At 45.3% G+C, this 19,812-nt stretch overlaps 1 protein-coding gene and 1 long non-coding RNA gene across 3 annotated transcripts in view; one reads left to right on the top strand and one right to left on the bottom strand.

Moving 5' to 3' along the window:
- The first annotated feature begins 10,674 nt into the window (after positions 1–10,674).
- The window catches only part of ALMS1 (ALMS1 centrosome and basal body associated protein), a 72,582-nt gene continuing 63,444 nt past the window's right edge, over positions 10,675–19,812 (top strand). For both annotated transcript variants that reach the window (XM_040554485.1, XM_040554484.1), the window contains exon 1: positions 10,675–10,808. In XM_040554485.1, coding sequence (XP_040410419.1) covers positions 10,713–10,808 — 96 coding nt within the window. In that variant the 5' untranslated portion in view covers positions 10,675–10,712. The remainder of the gene's footprint in view (positions 10,809–19,812) is intronic.
- Positions 11,860–15,787, bottom strand: LOC121068934. The gene is made up of 4 exons (XR_005819149.1): positions 15,061–15,787; positions 13,818–14,009; positions 12,564–12,663; positions 11,860–12,478 (listed from the first exon to the last, which is right to left on the bottom strand). It is a non-coding gene; the product is annotated as an uncharacterized LOC121068934 (long non-coding RNA).

Raw genomic sequence — 19,812 nt, 5'->3', positions numbered from 1 at the left:
ACCTGCCAGACAGAACTCAACATCGTGCTTTCTTTGTAACAGGCTCCGACAATGCAAGTGTGTGAAATGCCAGCAGCTGAAGAGGCATGAACAGGAATGAAATGCACTTTGAGCCCATTGCTGGTTTACATTTGTTTCTGTATTGAAAGGAGCATTGAAAGGAGCAAGGGAGAAGAAAGACTGAAGGGCTGAAGTAGCAAAAAGTGATTCACCACGAAGGTGGGGGTGAGCTGTACGTTCACTCAATCCTGTGCAGGGATTTCAGGGATGTAAACAAGGTGCCGATGACCCTCTGAAAGATAAATGGATGTGTGACCCCTCCTAAAGCTGCACTGTGGGTTTTCATTTTGTCTTTGCGATTAAAAATTACAGCTTACAGAGGGGGAGCACATTGTAAATGTTTGGTTCAGCAAGTGGAGACTGCAGAGGGCACATAAAAATTGATTAACTTTTAATAAACAGCTGACCTTCCATGCTGGTATAAACAGGCTCTATGTCTGTGGTCCGCCACACCCTTGGTCTTCTCAAAACGTATAAAGCAGAGCAAATAATAGCATTTTAGATGGGGTGAATCACCCCCTGGGCTCCATTGCCTGATCTCTGTTGACTACATGGGAGCTTGGATGCCTGCCGTGTCGCATCCACAGGTAGACTCGCAAAACGGGGTACATCTTGTCTGCCCGTTTTCCTCCAGCACAGATAAAATGCCTGCGAGTTGGGTTTCTGCAGCTTGGAGCCCAAGGGGACCCGTTTCTTTGTTGGACTGTGGCCGGGACCCAAATAAATACACCAGGAATAATAACTAAAATAATAATAGCTATAATGATATAATAATAATAAAGTATTGGTCCAGATAACACTACATATTATGATTTCTAAGTCATCATAGGAAACCCTAGGAGAGGAGGTGAGAATTTACAGGACTTGGCTTTTTAAGAGAGACAGTAATGCACTGGAAAGAGTCCAGCGCAGGGCCACCGAAATGATCAAGGGATCTGCTTTTTTTTTTTTTTTTTTTTTTTTTTTTAGCCCAGAAAAGAGGGGACTTGGGGGATCCCATCCACTCCCATAAATCCCTGCAGGGAGGTGCGGAGGGGATGGAGCACCTGGCCTTGCTCTGGCCATGCTGCAGAGGGAGAAGCCGTGCTGGGAAACTGGTTTGTGCAGAGCAAATGTAATTTTGCCCGCAGTGCTGGGAGCCCTTGGCCAGCTCTGCCAGCTTCCCTGTCTGCAGCATGAAGGAGTGATGATAGCGGTATTCAATGTGAATTCCCACCTGCCTCGCGCGGCTGTTTTGGGCTTTAATTAATACTTGCAGAGTGCTTAGAAAGCCACATATAGGAGATGTTATGTAAGCACAAGTTATTATTAAAAAACATTATGAGCGAGCTGTTAGACCGGCAGATGGAATTATCGGTGGAATTATACTTATTAATTGATCATCTTTCATTTTGTTTCACCTCCCATTTCTTTTATCACCCCCCAGCTCCGGGCTGGCCGTCCCAGCACTGGTTAAATGGGCACCATGATGAGTGCTGCACCAGCGGGGGCACGAATTATTTGCAGGCAGTGGTGTGAGCACGTCGTAAAACCAACCAGAACCCATCAGTGGGCTGAAGCGGGCACAGATGATTGAGAACGGAGGGTAGGTGAGACCTGGTTGTCATCTCCAGCACCAAGGCTCGGAGTTTTGGCTAAGCAAGTGGCTGCGAAGAGGAAGCCCGCTAATGGGAAATGTTTATTGTTCCGCAGCAGCAATTGTTCTTTGTTCGAACTGGCAAACTGCTGTGGGGCAAAGTCTAATTTTATCTCTTACCTTCTCGGGATGTTAGGGAGCTAATGGCACCATCACATAAAGTCTCTGTGCCCGAGGGCAGAGGCCAAAGCCAGTGCTACAGATCAGTGCGTATCCTCAGGGAAGGTTTACAGGAGGTGGGACACACAAAGTCTGTGCACTCCGGCACACGCATGTCCCACCTCCTGGAGGAGATGCGGGAAGAATTTGGAGGATGACCAGGAAAATCTCACAATTGCCCTCGTGATGGAAGCTCTGGGGCAGCTCCTTCCAGTAAGACGGTGATGGAGAAGTGGTTCATGGGGCTTCTCAAGAGCCAAAGCTCCCAAAGAGGTGACCATCCCCACCACAGTGCTCCCGAAAGCCAACGCGATGACTGTCCCCACCATAATGCAGCTTTGGTAATTATTTCTTAAGTCTTTCATCTGTGCACCTGTACAGCAAACATTTCCTTCTGCACTTGGCCAGCGCCTAGCACAACCGGCCTTTGTTTCTGGCTGGAGGTTTTCAAACGACAAGACAGGAATATTCCTTTGTATTATTAGATTTCCTTGGAGTGGTTTGGTACCTAGAATTAGAAAAGTCTCTGGAGTATATACTAAAACTAAAAAAATCAGAACCTTTTTGGAAAACATCTACAGATAACATAACATGTTCCTAATTTGTGTTCTAGGAAATCCTGTTTCCTCCTTGACTGTACTGGGAAAGACCAACTGGGACAACTGGATCCACTAAAACACATACCTGTGCCTGTTGCTTTCCTACTGTTTCCCCCACCCAACCATCCCGTCTGTCAGAACTTCTCATTACATTACCTGCTTTTTGCTACACATTTAATTGCTACATTTAATTTATGATGCCCTTACATTCTAAAATAGGTAACTTGCTCAGCAGCTTGGATTCCTAAAATAATCAAGTTCATTAATGTGTTTAAGAGCAAAATCACTTACTGCTTCTGCTACTCAACATCAAACTGAAGAATGAAGAATGAACGTTTAAATAAGACAGTTTCTCACGTAGGTCTCTTACTTTTGCAAAGCATAAAAACTCTGTTAATGTTAAAGATTTCCATCCAAAAATAGTATTATACTGTACTTTAATAGTAAAGTACTCAAAAAAAACACCAAACCCTTCCATGAAGTAAGAAGGAAACAAAATGTTAAGCATTGTAAGTTCCCAGACGTTCATTGCATGACTAATACCGCAACGATGATTTTAGACTGGTCAGAAACCAAATGACAAAGATTCTGTGTAACATCCGACTATGAGAAGAAGATGATTGTGCATTTAACATGGGGCGACGGTTTATGATTTGTAGGATTTTGGTTGCCATGCTAAATTTAAATCCTTAATTTGCTTTGAATTGAAATTGCTCAGTCTGCTTACAGCCTTTTCTTAGCCAAGTCTGAAAATGAACTACAGTTCTGTGTTATTAGTCTTACTTTGGAGGCTGATAACTATAAGTAATGTAAGGACAATCAGAGAGTTAAAAAGGAGGTAGTTTCCCATTACCCCGGAAGAGGATTTGGGGAACAGAGGTAAAGTCTTGTACAAATTTAAGGCCTTTTTTTCTTTCTCGTGAGAGTCGAAGGCTGGGTGCCCATTGCTGTGAGTGTGCTAGTGTTATTTTATTGTATATTTATCATTAAATTGCCTTTCAGCCCTGCTCACACACCAGGGCCACACTGTACCATGTGCTGCACAAGCACAGCAATCAAAAAGACAGTCTGCCTCTCAAAGGCTACGGTCTAAGGATAAGGCAAGATATAACAGATGGAAACAGACAGATGGAGGAAAGCAAGAAAACAATGATACAATGTCAGCCAGCATGACGGGAAGTCAGCTCAGCACCCCAGTTAGTCTGCTAGAGAGCTTTCTGCAGGAATCGCAGCAAAACGGGGGCAGTGGCATGGGGAAGGGCTTGAAGGTGTTTGTCTGCACACTGGCACAGAGGTTGCACAGCAGGATGGAGGCTGCACACCAGCACGGATGATGCACACCAGCACGGATGATGCACACCAGCAGGGAGGTTGCACACCAGCACAGAGGTTGCACACCAGTACAGATGTTGCACACCAGCATGGAGGTTGCACACCTGCACAGAGGTAGTGCCGGCTGGCTCCTGATGAGCGAAAAAGAAAGCTGGCTTCCTGATGCTGATGAAAGATGAGGGATGCCTGGCAGTAAGTAGAAAGGACCTTGAAAATGAAGCAAGCGCTCGAGTTGGAGGCAACAGAGAGGAGAAAGCCAAAGGACACAGCAAATAGGGCAACTGGAAAAAAATGTTTCGTTTTGCAGCTACCTCTTGAGTAAGTAAGGGGGGGTCAGGCTGAGAGCCCAGAGAAGAGGACAGCACAGCATTTAGGCTGAGATGACTGGGTGTGGGAGTGCATCTCCGAGCCTTCAGGTGGAAAATGTCAGAGACACTTAGACAGCTTGAGTAGGGGTCCAGGGAGGAGACCCAAGTCAAGGCGAGGGCTGTCATATGCAGCATATGGAGCCCTGTGAGACCTATGCAGAGACCCTCTCTGAAGTACATACTGAATCATCCACTGGAGAAATAGGAGGATGCCAGAGAAACACAAGACTTCAAGAAGAAGCAGTGAGGGACTCTGGAATGAGCACATCTTAGGTATTGAAAGGATGGACACTGGAAGAATCCAAATAAATTTGGTATCTCTGTCCTTGGAGGTATTCAGAACTTGCCTGGACAAAGCCCTACGCAACTTGATCTAGTTGGATCTGCTAAATGACTTCCCAAAGTCCCTTCCAACCCTAAGTGTTTCTACGATTCTGTGGCAGCAACTGTGTGCTCAATGAGCTTTGAGGTGGAGAGAGAAAGAAAGATGGGACAGGAATGGAGGTGGCAAATGGGCTTTGGAGCGGGAGGTTTTGGAGATGGTAGGGCTTAAAGCGTGATTGTACTGTGAGCAGAAGTACGCAGTCAGGAATGAGGGTGTAAGGAGGCAAGTAGGGGAAGGGATGAAAGTGAGAGCAAAGGAGATCAGGAGACAGTGTGAGATACTCGAAGCAAATGTGGAAGATCAAGAAACTTGTGCATTGGTGGCCATGGAGGAGAAGAATGAAAGGCAGACGGAGGTCAGGGAAGCACAGATGTAGGGAGCGATCACACTATATTTTGTCCATAAACTCATGGAAGTATTAGGCAAGATCTTCTGAGAAGCAGAGCTGAGAAGATAGGGAACTTTAAGGAGTTATCAGTGCAAGAGTCTAATACTGCATCAGCCAGGTAGCAGAACTTGAGACTGAGTGAATCCACTCAAAATAATGAATATCTAATGAATGAAGTCACCCTTGCTCTTTAATGTTGGGATTCATCAGACCAAAGATAGGCTTTCATACTACAGATATCTCTATTTGAGCAAGACACCCTGGGCTCCCTTTAAAGACAACACAGAAGAAAAGAAACTTTGAGGGCACGCTTCATCTCATCCTGAAATAGATGTTTAAAACAGATCAGCTGACTCATGCCCTAAAAGAGCATGATTTTTCCCCACAGACTACAAAGGAAGCTGACACTCCTGAGCTCCGATTAGAAGCCGATCCTGTAGGAATATAGCTTGAGATGAGTGCCATGCTGCCTCTCCGCCCCAACAGCCTGCAGCTGAGCGTAGGAGCAGAGAACTGGGCAGCCCTGCAGTGGGGAAGAAGGGAAAAAGAGGCAAAGGTAGAAAAGAGGGAAGAGTGGAGGTGGGTTGGAGATGAGAGGGCTGAGCACTGAAGAGAATCCATCAATAGCGGTCATCTGGAGGGCAGAGAAAATCTGTCTGTGGGTTTACAGTCAGAGCTGAAAGGAGCAGGCTGCTTCAGAAGGCCTTCAGAGGAAAAGTGTCTGGAGAGTGGCTCCTCTTGGGAGTGTGCAAGTCGACCAAGTGTTGCTGGGGCTCCTCAGACAGGAGCATGCGAATACAGGAATGTCTGCATCTGAGTTGGGTGTCTAAGCTCCCTTTACACTCATTAAAGTTCTGAGGATCAGGCCCCTTGCCCAACACAGGCACCCAGCGCTACTTGAGATGCCCAGCGGCGTATCGCGTGTCCATTTCCACATGGGCACAGGTCTCCCACAGGGCTGGTGTCAGATTTATGGGCCCCACACAGAAATCCTGGGTACTCTGCCACTTCTCAGGTGGCACTGGATGTGGATAAGTAACAAGGGTTGAGCCTTGTGAGGTGTAGGAGTGATTCAGCTGACCCTACAGCAGATACCCACGTCTCAGTAGCTGACTGCATCTCCAGAATCGCTCCTGCAGGCGGGTGAGGGCCTTCCCCCACCAGCTCCAAGGGGATGTGCAAGGACCTCAGGTTGAACTAGGTCCTATATTTAGGCAATGGGATCCTGTCCTGCATTGTCACTGACTGTAGAGGGTTTTAAACACAATCCATATGTAGAAACCCCCATGTAGGGACTTAAACTCAGGTGTTTTGTTTACCCTTGGCCTGTAATTCAGACACCTTGGATGCCAAGGCATGATGGCATTCTTGTGGTAGAAGGACTTGGGAGTGCGCTACTGAAGACAGATTGAAAACTTTTAGACTTCACATTTCAAACACAAAACAGATGCTTCAGCTTCCACAAGCACAGCCTCAGAGCCCTTACGCTACTGCCAGTTTATCAGGGAGATTCATCTGAAGAACCAGGTAGGCCTGGCACAAGCAGGTTTGAAGCATCCGAAAGCCACCAAGACAGCTAGCAGAAGTTAATGTATTTTTGACAGCCCTAGACAACGCAGAAAGCAAGGTCTGAACGGGTGATGGAGTGCAAACAATCCCAAGGGCCTCTGCCACTGGAGCTGAAGCACACTGATGGGGTGGCACAGGCAGAAAGTCCTGCAGGTGCTATTCTAACCCAGCAGGTAGAAGGAAGACTTCAGTTTCCAAGCATTGTCAGTTTTCTGTTTTTCATCCCCATTAAATTCACCTTTTTTTTTTCTTTTTTTTTTTTTTTTTTAACTTAGCACATAACTCAAGGAATGTAACATTTTGGCTTGACATGTGGTTTATTCAGGCAGCTGATTTACCAATTCAAAGGCTACTCCCTACAGACTCCCACCAGAAATGTAAGCGTTCAGTCGTAAACCTCTGATTTAATTAAAGAAAAAGTTAGACCTCCAAACATTATCTCAGCTGGAAAATCCATAATTAGCCGAACATTTTTCTGAAGGAACTTTCCCCTAATTTGTCTGAAAACTGGAGAAGGGCTCCATAAATCTATCATAATTTTCTAACACTTTCAGCTCAGGCATTAGAGACGCTGTGTGGGCAGATTTAATAGGTTCTTTCGAGCTTCCTGGTGAGGAGAAGGATTGCATAACATGTGAGTCAAGACACAAGTCCTCAATCTGTGGCTGTGATAGTTGCTGGAGTTGCACTGTCTGTTGTCGGAGGGGATGCCAATAAACAGCACACCAGCCTGCTCTGGGTCACTGGGGAAAGGTTGGCTACGAGATTCTCCTTTTGCTTGAAATCAGGGCTCAGCATCACCCACTCTTTGGGAGGAAGGTGCCGGGGCTCTTGTTCTTACCCCAGCTTACCCTTTCATGCTCGTAATTGCATCCTAAGCTTTCTCATCCCTTGGATAAAGCTTTCTTGGTGATGAGTCCTCCTGATCCCTGTTTCTGAGCCCCTGATTATTCACAGTATCCACTCTTAGGTTGTTTTCCACCCAGGTCCAGAGACTTTTGATGCAGTTTCCCCTCTAACATGGGACATAAATTTTAAACAAGTCATGTATCATTGACAGAAGTTTCAAGCTTTCACTATGCTCAGGTCCCCAGAGCTTGACTCTATTTAAGCTAATTTCGGGCATCTTACCAGAGCACCTAACTTGGATGGTTAGCTACCCCAGGCACCCAAGTTCCTCAGGTCATTTCATGTCCTTAAGTAGCTCTCTTGGTTTAATCCCGGTTTGCTCTTTTGAGATGGAAGACAGCAGCCAAGCCCAGATTCTGTTTATCCCTCCATATAACTTAGACAGAATCGGTTAATAAACCCTCTGGCTTTCTCCAACAGGATTTCAGTAATCATGGCAGATAGTTAGCACTACTGCAGACAGCAAAGAGAAAAACCTTTTAACAGCTTTCCTCAAAATCCCATTGTCCTACTCCAGTTCTTTTCTGTGTGTTCCAGCTCCTATGCTATACCTGCAGTCTAGTAAACCCGGGCATGTAGCACAGCCTCCCATTCATTTATCTTCTTATTTCCCAAACAGCACTTATTCTTTGGTGCCTCTGCTCTAGTCGTGAGTTCTAACTCACTGTTATTGTTATCCTAATACCTGGTTTCATGTCTTGCATCCCTAGTTTGAACTTCCTAGCTTGCACTAATACATACACATTGCAGCTTTTCTTTTAATGGAGCACTCCCACTGTCCTTTCACTAATTGTGTCACCTACCTAATCAAGTCTTCCTGAGCATGAGCACTTTTTTCTCTTTGATGCCCACCCTTCTGCCCACTGACACACTTTATCTGTTGCCATTCACCACTCACCTGCTTTTCCCTCACTTTTTTTTTTTATTTATATTGTTTTTATTTTTATTTTTTTAACCAAGACTAAACCAAATGCATTTTTTAAATCACAAACCAGGAAAAGACAGAGCAGGGCAAGCTCTGTTAAGTGTTCACAAACACAAACACTAAAAGAGCTGAGATTTTCTAGTCCAGCTGAAGAATCCTGTTGACTGGCTCCCAGTGATGTTGAATTTCCAAATACCTCAGTGCATCCAAATTCTACAGCCTGAAAACTCAATTAGATCTTTGGCAAAATACTTGAAAAACAATTTCCTATTTTGTCGGTGTGACAAGAGGACTGTCAAAAAGCGCAGTAGCTGAGGCTATCACAGCCATTCATAGATTACTTTTCTCTCTATCATCTCAGGTTGCCTGGTATCACCAGCTGTAGTAAGGACAGAGACTCTTATTTAACAGGTCATAATTCATTCACAGTACTATGTACCTGTTTTTATTAAACATTTCCACTAAGGCCACATGTAGAGTCCCCATATGCTTGGGTGCTTTTGCATGAGATAGAAACAATCCCTATGCCAAAAGCTTTGTAATGAACATCACTAGCACAAGTCAGGACCTGATTTTTAAATATTTCTTTTTGCAAGGTATCTGCAGTTACAAGGGACGCCTATGTTTTATATTCTGCTTTGGAAATAGCACATTATTTAATTGCTATGTGTTAATACACTTCACCTTTAAAAGCCCTTGGAATTTACATAGTTTTGGGGAAAGCCAAGCCAGGCAGGGCTGGTCAGGCCTGGCTCTCTAATAATCTTTCACAGTGATGGCCTGTTTTTAATTCCTCTCTGATTTTCATTTCAAGTGACATTTTATTGAAAAGGATTTTAGCATATTACATCTCAGACTGAGTAAGTCTCTGAATATTGTTAGAAAATTAATAAAGAATTTGAACAGCTTCCTGTATGATGTGTAAGTGATAAACATTCAGAAAACCCTTCCTCCTCCCCTCTCTGCCTGTGAATTGCTCTTCTAAAAATAAAGGGTATGACAGAATTTCTGTATTGTATGACAAGAGAAGCCCTTCAGTCATTTGCAGCTGAGAAAAGCAAATGGCAAGCTTTCTCACAGATGACATTTGGAACTGTTATTAGCACTACAACGTACGGGCTAAATTCTGCTCCCCCCTGTACCACTGTAATTAGGGAAAAATGGCACTGAAATCAAACAGGCTATTCCTTGTATTTCGCAGTAAAAGCAAGAATGGAGTCTGCTTCCTGCAGAGGTATTTACTTTTTTGTTGCTGCCTCTTATCTTCCTCATTCAGTTTTCCCAGGCACACACCCTTATACGTTTTTTTTTTTTTTTTCTTAAGTTTCACTTGTAAATTACTAGGTGATGATTTTGGGGATGTGCATAAGCAAGGACTAGGATGGGCTGAGAGCAGCAAATTTAATTTATTTTGTATTAGGCGATGGGTTCGGATATAAAGCTGCATTTTTTGTCAGCATTTTAATTATTTTAAGGAATGTTTTCCTTGATGTATTTGACTGCTCTGATTTATCCAGTACCGAAAAATAACGCCCAATTGGCTGCAGAATCAACAGAGACAAAAATGAGCATATACTGCCCTTTGGGAGATGTTACACTGGATACGTGGCAGATAACTGCTGTGAGGAGAATAAATAACTTGGGAGACAGAAAATGTCACGGGAGCGCCTTTATTTTTTCAGCCTATCTCAGCTTCCCTCTGCTTAGCAGGGGACGAAAACTGGCGTAGTTATTTATTGTCTAATACCCAGCGAGGTGGACAGTCTGAATCTATATCCAAATGGACAGCTGGATGTATTGCTTATCCCATCACCAGAAAAGCTTAATTGCTTTTGAGAAGGAGCTCGGTAAGTTTATGAAGATTAAATCGAGCTCTGCACATGGATTGCCTGTGGCACACAGGGTTGCCAAGCTTCAGCCAGCGACCCCCAGACTCCTCCATGGCACTGAAGGAAGGTTTGTCAGCGCTGTGTCACCTCAGTGACCCGCAGCTTTTGCTGCTCCTGGTGCTTTAGAGGAAAGGTAAGCCGAGCAAGCACAGCACCCTGCTTTCGTGGGGACATTCCTCCCTTACTACAGCAGCAGAAACATCACATATCATGCTGGGCACTGGCAGCGACAGCACTGTGGCTGCGTTAGGTGAAACGTGAGGCTCTGCCTTCCTCCGTGACACTCCAAGGGAAGGCAGCAGCGACAGTGAATGATGCTCAGTGACACTCAGGCCCGACGGCGGCCATGACACGACTGCCCCATTTCCCCCCCCCCCATCCGGGCACCGCCATGGCGCCCTCCCAACGGTTACCGACGCTGGCCGCGCATGCGCGGGGAGGGGAGGGGGGGGGGGCGAGCCCCTAGCGACGGGGCTAAGGCGGGGGGGCGGCCATGGCGGCGGGGACGCGCCGGGAGGAAGAGCGGAGGCAGCAGGAGGAGGAGGAAGATGAGGAGGAGGAGGAGCAGGAGCAGGAGCAGAGGGTCCCCGTGAGTACCCACACCGGGCTGTAGGGGGGTGTGGGGAAGGGGAAGAAGGGGTCTGGGGGGGGATTTGGGCTGGTTTCGGTGGTGTTTGTGGTGCTCCGCGAGGGACGGGGGTGGTCTGGGGGCGGCTGGCTGCTCGCCGTGCCCCGCAGAGGGGATGGGGGACACGGCCCCCGCAGGGCACCTCTCCTCCTCCCCCTGGGCTTAGAGGGCTGTGGGGGGCCTGATCCTTCTCCCCTGCTTCCCCTGGAGGAGAGGGGCTCGGGGACTTTGCTGTGTTTGTGCCGCAGCACTGGGGGCGAGGGGGGAGCTCTGGAGATCCGCCGCGTCCCACCTTGTGGGACCGGCATCTTCCTAAACTTGCACCTCGTGGGAGCTTTGGGAAGCTGCCCGTGGTGTTGCATGTTTGTGGCACCTGCAGTTCCCTATCCCGCTGTCTGCTCGGTGCTTTGCAGAAGCAGAAAGGGCTTGCGACACCTGCACGTGTCCCCAGTTTCCCAGGCTGTTGGGAGGCAGCTTTGTGCTGGGTGCTCAGGCAGCTGATGTTGGATGCTTGGGGCTGGAGATGTTCGTGGGTGTCACGTCCCAATACGTGTACTAGGAAAGGTATAAAAGCTCAACACTAATGTAAAGCTGCAAGGATCTCACGGTGATCACTCCAGAGCTTCACCATGGAGCTCTGAAAGACCTCCGAGGTGCCACCACCAAATGACAACCCGTGGTAGGTGTCAGAGCGATTTTTGCAGACCGAATCATTAAGGTTGGAAAAGACCTCCAAGATCACCTGGTCCAACCGTCAGTGTTCCTTGGGAAGAACCACGGATTGGTACAGCTTCCCATCTTATCACAAAAATTAATAGAAACTAAAATAAAGAATGGAGGCAGTCATATGAGTAAGTATGGCACATCCAAAGCAAGTCCAGCGCCAACAAACACGTGAGCACAGGGGTTCAGATGGTGTAGTCTTAATTTGGTGTCTGAAAGCCTTTTGGTGAAGGACCTTCACCCTGTGTTTTCAGGAAACAACTGAAGAGAAGTTTTTTGTGCGATGGTGTGTTTTTGTATATATTTTATTAGAAATGAAGTTCATCTGCATGCTGATTTACAGATGGACAAGTCTCATAGTTAAATTTGTGGTACTCGGTTGTATGTGATGGTACAGACCAGTGAACTTGCCTCCTACTTCTTATTTTATCTTCATGGTATTCATCATAGCTCAGTTCAGTTTGATCCGTTTTGGGTTTCATGTTTTGTTGTTTCATGGTGGCCAGTGCTTCCTTCTCTGCGTTTGTTTAGCTCTGAGGTTTAATTGCTGCTCTGACAACCGGAGCTCAGGCCTGGGAATACCAGATGGAGCCGAGTCAAGCCTGTTACCAGAACGCTACCTCTGTTGTGGGTCGAGGGGATGCAGGTGCAGGTAGGCAGGAGGGCAGCTGGATCTTCTGGTTGTCCCAGCATGGTTGCTCTTACACCTTTATTGCATGTTTTTGTTGCAAGAGATTATTTTATCTATACTGTCAAGTGACAAAGAGAGACTAATGCTGAAGACCCATGATTGTAAGGTGTAATTCCTAGGGCTGTGATTTCGTGAGTGGCATATAAATCAGGAAGTCTACACCAAAAGAAGTAATGTGCTGCTGTGTCCTGGTTGCTTCTTGTCAGTGCTGTCTGTTCTGATAGATAAAAATCAATGCAGTTAGGCAGTGGGCTGTTAACTGCATTCAAAACTGTCTTAAGAAAAATGTAGACAACTCTTACCTCAAGTTTTTGCTTGCTGAAGAGAAACTGGGACTGTATCTTCCTGCTGAAGTGCCAGTTTATGATAATTTAAAGATGTAACGGAACTGCTGGCATTGGGCTGTAAGAATGAGAGAAAATTCTGTCAACACCATAGCGCTACTCTTTACTGTTTATGCTATTGTTTTATCAATGAAAACAGTTTGGTTTTAGTTTGTTTTTGATTGTGAGGATGATTTAAGCAAAGTTTTTATCCTCAGTTTAGTTAAACGTATGTATTGCAACTGAGATCCAGTCGGATCAAGGTTGTGGTTCTTGCTCTTACGCACTGTGTATTAGTGCCTACGGTCTGTAAAGTCCATCATTGATTGTCAGAAATACTTATTTTTTGCTTTTTTAACTTAAGAAGAAACATCATATTAGGGTACATCTGACATGGTACCTTTTACTTCAATGGTAATTTAGTATGGAAGCGATAAAGGAACGAGCATTTTCTTAAAACTCAGATGACAGATAATGGAATACAGGTTACAGCTCTTGAAAGCATTATCTACACAAAAATCTAAAACTCAGAGATATGCGTGGCATTTTTACTGATGCAAAGCAGTGAGTATAAAGAAGTTGTTGACCTCATTACTTAAAAGCATTCAGGAACACTGCTAAGTGTTCATGCTGGAGTTAAAATTTGGATAGTAAGCAATTAAGGGATTTTTTTTCACAGGAATGGCGCTAAGATGGATTAACTACTGTACGAGAAACAAGCAGTTCTGAAATCTCAGGTAGATGCTTAAACTCTATTTAATTCAAATAAAGACAAAATGTAGAAGAGCTTGATGCTTGGAGGAAAGTTCATTCTAATTATTAGCTGTTAGATTGCTGAAGAGGCTGTAGTGGTGTTAACAGATGTCAGGAACTCGGTGTGTTCTTGCAACTGTAAATCCAAAATAATTAGTTTTGAATTAATAGGGCGGTTCAGTGCCAAAGAAGTGGGATAACATCATAGTTTCATGTAAATCTTCTTTAGCTTCAGTGCCTGGTCAAAGGGCTTGTGGGCGAGAGGCAGTGCTTGGGGCAGGGGCGGCTCATGACAGTGACCCCGTGGGGGAGCCAGCCGGCTGTAAGTCCATGGGGATGGGTGGGTGCTGATGGCACAAACTGGCCTCTGTCGTCTCTGAAGAGCTGCGATGACTGGGAGATATCTGCGATATCTGGAAAAAGGGTGATGCTACCCTCTTGCAAGGAGGGCAGGAAGGGGGAACCTGAGGAACAACTAACCTGGTAACCTCTTCAGACCCCAACTGGTGGTGTTCCTCGGGCCAGTCCCTGGCCTGGAGCTGTGTAGTGTCACCACTGATGACCTAGGTGGATGGGGTGAGCACACTCACATCGAGTTTGTGGATGACAGTAAGTTGGAGGAGTGCATGATGTGCTGGAGGACGTGGATGCCATTCCGGGGACCTGGTTGAGCTGGGGGAATAGTCCAAGAGGAATCTCATGAGTTTTTTAGGAATGAAAAATGCGGAGTCTTTCTCGCTGAGTAGGAAAGTCCCCATACTGGAGACCCTTCAGAGAGGAGCCTGAGGACCTGGCGGACAGCAAGGTGAACAGGGGCTGACGGTGTGCTCTTAGCAGTGATGCAGGTCTGCCGCTTGCTGGGCTCTGTTAAAGAGTAAGTAAAGTGTAAGTAGCAGCTGGAGGCACCTGTGTGTTCCCTCTTCTTGGCCACACCAGGTCCCGTCACCTATGCTGCCACCACAGGAGAGGTGAACAGAGCCGCCCGAGTTCCCTGGAGGCCTCCAGGACAGTCGGGGCTGGAGCATGTGGTGCGTGAAGAGAGGCAGAGGAGGCTGGGTTCACTTGACCATGTCTAGATCTGGCCTTGAAGTCCGTGCTGCTTCCAGCAGGAGGTTGGACCCGGTGACCTCCAGAGGTCCCTTGCAACCACAGCTATGCTTCGATGACACAAATAAAGCTGCTGCTTCAGGCGTCAAGGTGCTTTACAGCAATCAGCTTTGAGTGCCTTACAGTGTGCATGGTTGAGGTGTGACAGGGAACAGAGCACGTGCTGTCAGCCTTGGAAGCCTTACTTTTGTAGGAAACTGGGCAAAAAAATAGGCAGAAATTGACTAATTTTGCCCCTGTCCTTTTGGGACAATCCATAAAGATGTTATAACCTTGCCTGTGAACTATTAGTTTTAAAAGATTCACAATGCTGTGCTAGCAGCCGTTGCAATGTCAGTGCCTATTGTGTAAATACACAGATTATCTCCCTGGAAGACATTTGGCACACCCTGACAGCTCACTGTGTTGTGAGTTTTGCCTTGTATTGGAGATGTGTGCTGGTTGACGTTGCCTTCAGGCCAGAAGGGAATGGCGTGGTCCTGAGAAGTACTGCTGGCATACCAGTCCTTATCAAGGAAACTAACACAAACTGTTTTGGCTGTACCTTATCATACCTGACAACGCCAAATCATTGTTACATTCTTCAAATCCTATTCTCGAAATCCGTATTACTTACAGGTATGCTCACAGATGAACCTCTAGTACCGGATCATTTGCAGACAGCGGGAATCTTGCTGTTGATTTCCGTAGCTGCGCGGAAACGCTGACAATTTTCATACAGCTTGTGGTACCGGGCTTCTGGCCAAGAACAACTCTGATGTAAAAACCTATTCTGCATTTGAATGAGGAGCGAGACTGTTTTATACTTAGTATTCTGACACAGGAAGCAGGTTTGATACGGACTGTAAAGCCACGACAAATTGTTGGGTTACGATGGAGTAGCCGTGTTTCTGTAGCATTCACGGAGTTCTGCCTTTGCATGCAGCCCTTGAAGCGCTTTTGCATGGCAGCTGCTTTGCTTTTCCTTGACTGTCCGTTACCAGCTGATAACTACACCCTGGAAGGAGCAGGGCAGGTGTGAGACAGCGTGCCCTGTGTTCTTCGTGTCATAGCAAAACCGATTTTTTTTAATCCTTGGGCATGGCTGGGTCTGGTGCTGTGCTCACACCTCCCTCCCTGAGGCTCCCCAGGCGAGGGAAAAAGCTGTGGAAAGCTAGAATCAGGTATGATCTGTGACAGCTTAGAGCATTTACAGGTCTTCCCAAATAAAACTTGAACGTAAACTAATGGATAAATGTGAACAAGGATCTCTTAGTACACAACGCAAGTTTTGCAGCAGTGAAGAAACCTCCAGCAAAAGGATTTCAGTCGTAGATGCTCTGGGTGCAGTTATTCAGCACACATGCCTGGGGTTTCTAGGGTGGGGATTTTTCTGTATCTGAATCAAAAAGCAGTTTTGTATACAGATGATCGAATTCATGTTTGTCTGAAATATGAAATGTTGCTTGTCCAGTTATTCATTAACTGTGTTTGTGTTTTGTATGCTTGTTTCACCACGAGCAGCAGGTGATAAAAGCACAAAAATGCAAGAATTCAGAACAAACTCTTTGTAACTAATGGGAATGAGTTAAGAAAATATCCAAGTGTGACTTTTGTCGAGAAACAATTTCAAACCCATTGAATTAGTCTTTGAAAGGGTGAGTGATCTAGAAGTGATGGTGTTATGACTGTGTCTTGTCAGTGGGGTTTGCGATCTTGGGGTAAGCTAAGGAAGTACGGAGCACATTTGGAAGGCATTTCAACTGCAGTTCTTGATGTTTTTCCTGGCTCATTCCTATTCAGTATTTTCATTGATGAATTAATTGCATGATCAATGAATGGTAAGTCCTTGAAAATAAGTAGCTAAAGCTATGCTGGGGAAAGTGGCAAGTGCTCTGGAAGATGGCATCAAAATGAGGAATGTTCTTGGGAAAAAATGAAGGGAGGTCCTGAATTTAACAGTTTGAAATGTAGCATGGCAAGTCGGAGTGGCTTCTGTCTCTAGCACTGTTATAGGATCACCTTAATTTGGTGCAGATGCTTGCTGATGTTGGAAGAGCTGCTCCTGAACCTTGCTGCCTGCTCTTGCTGGGTTGACGACTTTGCAGCTGCATGTTCAGCTGGGTAAGGAAACTGAAACACAGACTAATCCTGAATTAACCTGGCCATGTATCGTCGATTTTTAGGAGGCAGGAAAGAGATGAAATAAAGTATTTTGAAGAAGTTACAGTGTGTTTTTGATGTTTGGGGAAGATCTGTTTCTTCAAATTGCTCATCTAGGGTGTTCTGTTTCCTATACCTCTTCAGATCTTTGTTGTGCTGTGGTCTGTTGTAGGATATTTCTACTGGGGTATTTTTGGTGATCAGTGGGTCAGAATAAAGTAAGCAGACACAAGTCTGGATATTCAAACTTTCAGTGGTCCAAAACAGAGGAACTTTCCCGTTTCTTTCCACAAAGCGTGGCGTCAGTTAAGCATGCCAAGCAGGAGCTGTTCCTGCCATGCAAATCAATGGCACTGTGGGGGGTGGGGGTGGCTGGGGTTGGTGAGCTTTATTTTCGTCTTTCCTTCTCATTATGTATTTAGCAGCACAAGCTAACTTTTGGATTGCAGGAAGAAAAACCTGGTTAAATTTTCTTCATTTGAATTTAGCTATGTGGAAGCCCTCCGAGATGATTATACTAATTTACTCAATCCCAACTTATTTTTTTTTTTTTTTTGCTTGCAACTGCTTCGTTATGTGCCCTGGTACACACAGTGCTAATATATGGCAGATCTGTTCCATTGTACCGTTCCTTTAATATTGCTCTTTGCTATGAGGATTAAAACCAAAATAATGAAACAGAAAGTGCTGTTTGCACATTCCCTTTGCTTCCCTCCAGCTGCTAACGCACGAGGTCCGAGTGACTTGGCTGGCTTTGAAAAGGAGAGATTATTTCCTTTGCGGAGCTCTGCTAATGTCATGTCAGGCTCCTCTAAAGAGCGATGCTAAATACGTGGCACGGCTTTACGCAGGAACGAGAACCTCCCGCTGGTAAGCCTGGTGGTCTCCAGCCCTGAGCTGGGGCGTTTGCTGAGCGAAGATAAAATCGGGTTGGGAGGTACCAGGAAAAAAAAATCTTGCAGCGTGAGAAGTACTTGAGTTGAGGAAGCTTTCCTTGGGGTCCTGTTGCTTCGGTACCTCGAGCATGATTGGCTTTTGATTCTCTGTGATTTTAGAGCGTAAAATTTGGAAGTGTGTGGCTGTGGATGTATGCAGTTGTGTAAAAAATGCTTTTTCTCTCTTTAAGGGAAGTTTTAAAGGTGCGAGCTCATGAAATCTTCCCAGAAAAACTCTGACTTCTTTGTATCAGAGTAACTAACGGTTTGTGAGACCCCAATAACTCTTGATGGATGTGATTCTTTTGGAGATACGCAGCTGAACTATTTAAATAGCAGCAATGGAATGGATAAATGTATGGATAACTGATAAATGGCTTCAGTGAGCGTCTGCCAGGTGGGCAGCCAGACGCTAGGACAGTAGGATTGCTCCTTGATTTGTAGAGCTTTTGACTTGTTGGGTGGCTGATTTTCCAGGGTTTTGCATTCCAGGACAAATCCATCAGTTACTGACAATAAATGTTTGTTTCACATGAGGTAACCTGGGTGTCATGCTATTGATGTTTTCTGAAGAGTGTGTTTCAGTGGAGAACTCCTGACTATTTATATTCCTTTCCCAGTGGTCCTGCTTCATTTTTTCCTCACATTCAAATCCTCTTCCGTCCCAGCCCCTGGTAGTTTTGCAGAAAGGTCAGTGATTTATGGGCATTTTGATAAGGAGTGGTGTCAAACAGCTGGAAATCAGAACTGGGCACTGGTAGAGTGGGGGACCAACAGCGAGTGTTTCTGGATTTTTTTTGGTCATTTTTTTAATTTCTTTTTGCCTAAACAAAAAGGTACTTTGCTTGTTTGGATCAGGGAGGTGCATAATGCAAAATAATCATGTTTCACAGAAATGGACTGCAAATATCCCTTCCCTGTAGCCACTATGCAGCGTGCTTTTCATATGGATCCTATGGTGTCACCGTGACAGTGACAGCAGTTCCCGTTGTAATACAGCATGTTATTAAGGGGCATCGTTATTTAATTGTGATACAAAAAGCTTTGTCGTATTTCACGTTCTCATTTCATGCTTTAACCTCTTGGGCTAGTGATGCAGTAAGCGCTTCTCTTTTGGACTCTCTCGTAAGAGGCAGGCAAGGACAGGGGAAGGCTCAGAGCATCAAACAGGAGATGTGTGCAGCATTGTGGTCATACCACGCTACTCCGGGCTCAGCTCTGGCGTTGATTTGTGGTGGTGTTGTATACGTTAAGGTCTCCATGCCTGGTAAAAGCAGGATAAATATTTAAGAGGACTGCGTAGGTCCTTTTAGCAATAGCAGTGCTGCTTTGGCTCCTTTCTCTCCTGGGTGAGTGTTTGAACCTTAGGTAGTTCTGGGTGTAATTGTGCTTGGGATCTTCTAGAATATTACTGCTTGTCCAAAATGCATCATAACTCGTTAGTGCTTTCACGTATTTTGAGTGTTGTTTGTCTTGTGGCATAGTGACCAAAATACATCGCTCCATGTGCACTGAAAGTATAAAGAAGAAGGGTTAAATTCAGATTCTGTCTGTAAGATTTAATGAAATTGTCATCTTGGTCATGTTTTCTTTAGGTTGTCAGACAACTTTTTTTAAAAATCTTTTTTTTTTTTTTTTTTAAATCTTTGTAAGCAAGTTAATCAGTGGGCTTCGGGAGGTGAAGGATTCTCCTCGTGTGAAGTGGTTCCTGTGGCATATTTGTGGGAAGTCTGCAGTGCAACTGCTGGAGCACAGAGAAAGGATTTTAATGTAAGTGGCTGGCAGGTATACAAACAATGAAAGGATTTGGAGAGGGTTTGCTCACCATAGGCTAAAGAAGGTTACTTTAAAGAGGAGCATGAAGAATAACAGGCACAGTTCAGTCGTTTGGTCTTTTGTTCGTTGTGTGCATCTCGAATGCTGTCATTGCTCGTGCATTCTGCTGTCCTCTGGAGCCCTCACTCAATTAGCCACGCGGAGCATAGCTAAATAAAATCAGTACCTATTTTGGGGGGAATTAGTTTTCTAAGCGCAGTATGGGGCCCCTACCTAACGCTGTTAATTTCCAGCTAGATTAATAAAGTCGCCCTTTGTTGAGGATGTAGAATCAAATTTTCAATAACAGGCCTTAATTAATTTACCAAATAGCTCCTGGGATATTTAGCATTTGGAGCTGTTGTCACGTACACTTCAGTGCCACTTCTCTTAATGACTTGTGTAGAGCGAACAATAAAAACTAGGGGAATGCAACAGCGATTGAATATATGCATACAGGCTACAATTATTACCTT

This window comes from Cygnus olor, chromosome 4 (genome assembly GCF_009769625.2).
Source record: "Cygnus olor isolate bCygOlo1 chromosome 4, bCygOlo1.pri.v2, whole genome shotgun sequence".
NCBI lineage: Eukaryota > Metazoa > Chordata > Aves > Anseriformes > Anatidae > Cygnus > Cygnus olor.
The sequence above is the reverse complement of the archived record's forward strand: the minus strand, read 5'-3'. Positions and strand labels throughout refer to the sequence as shown.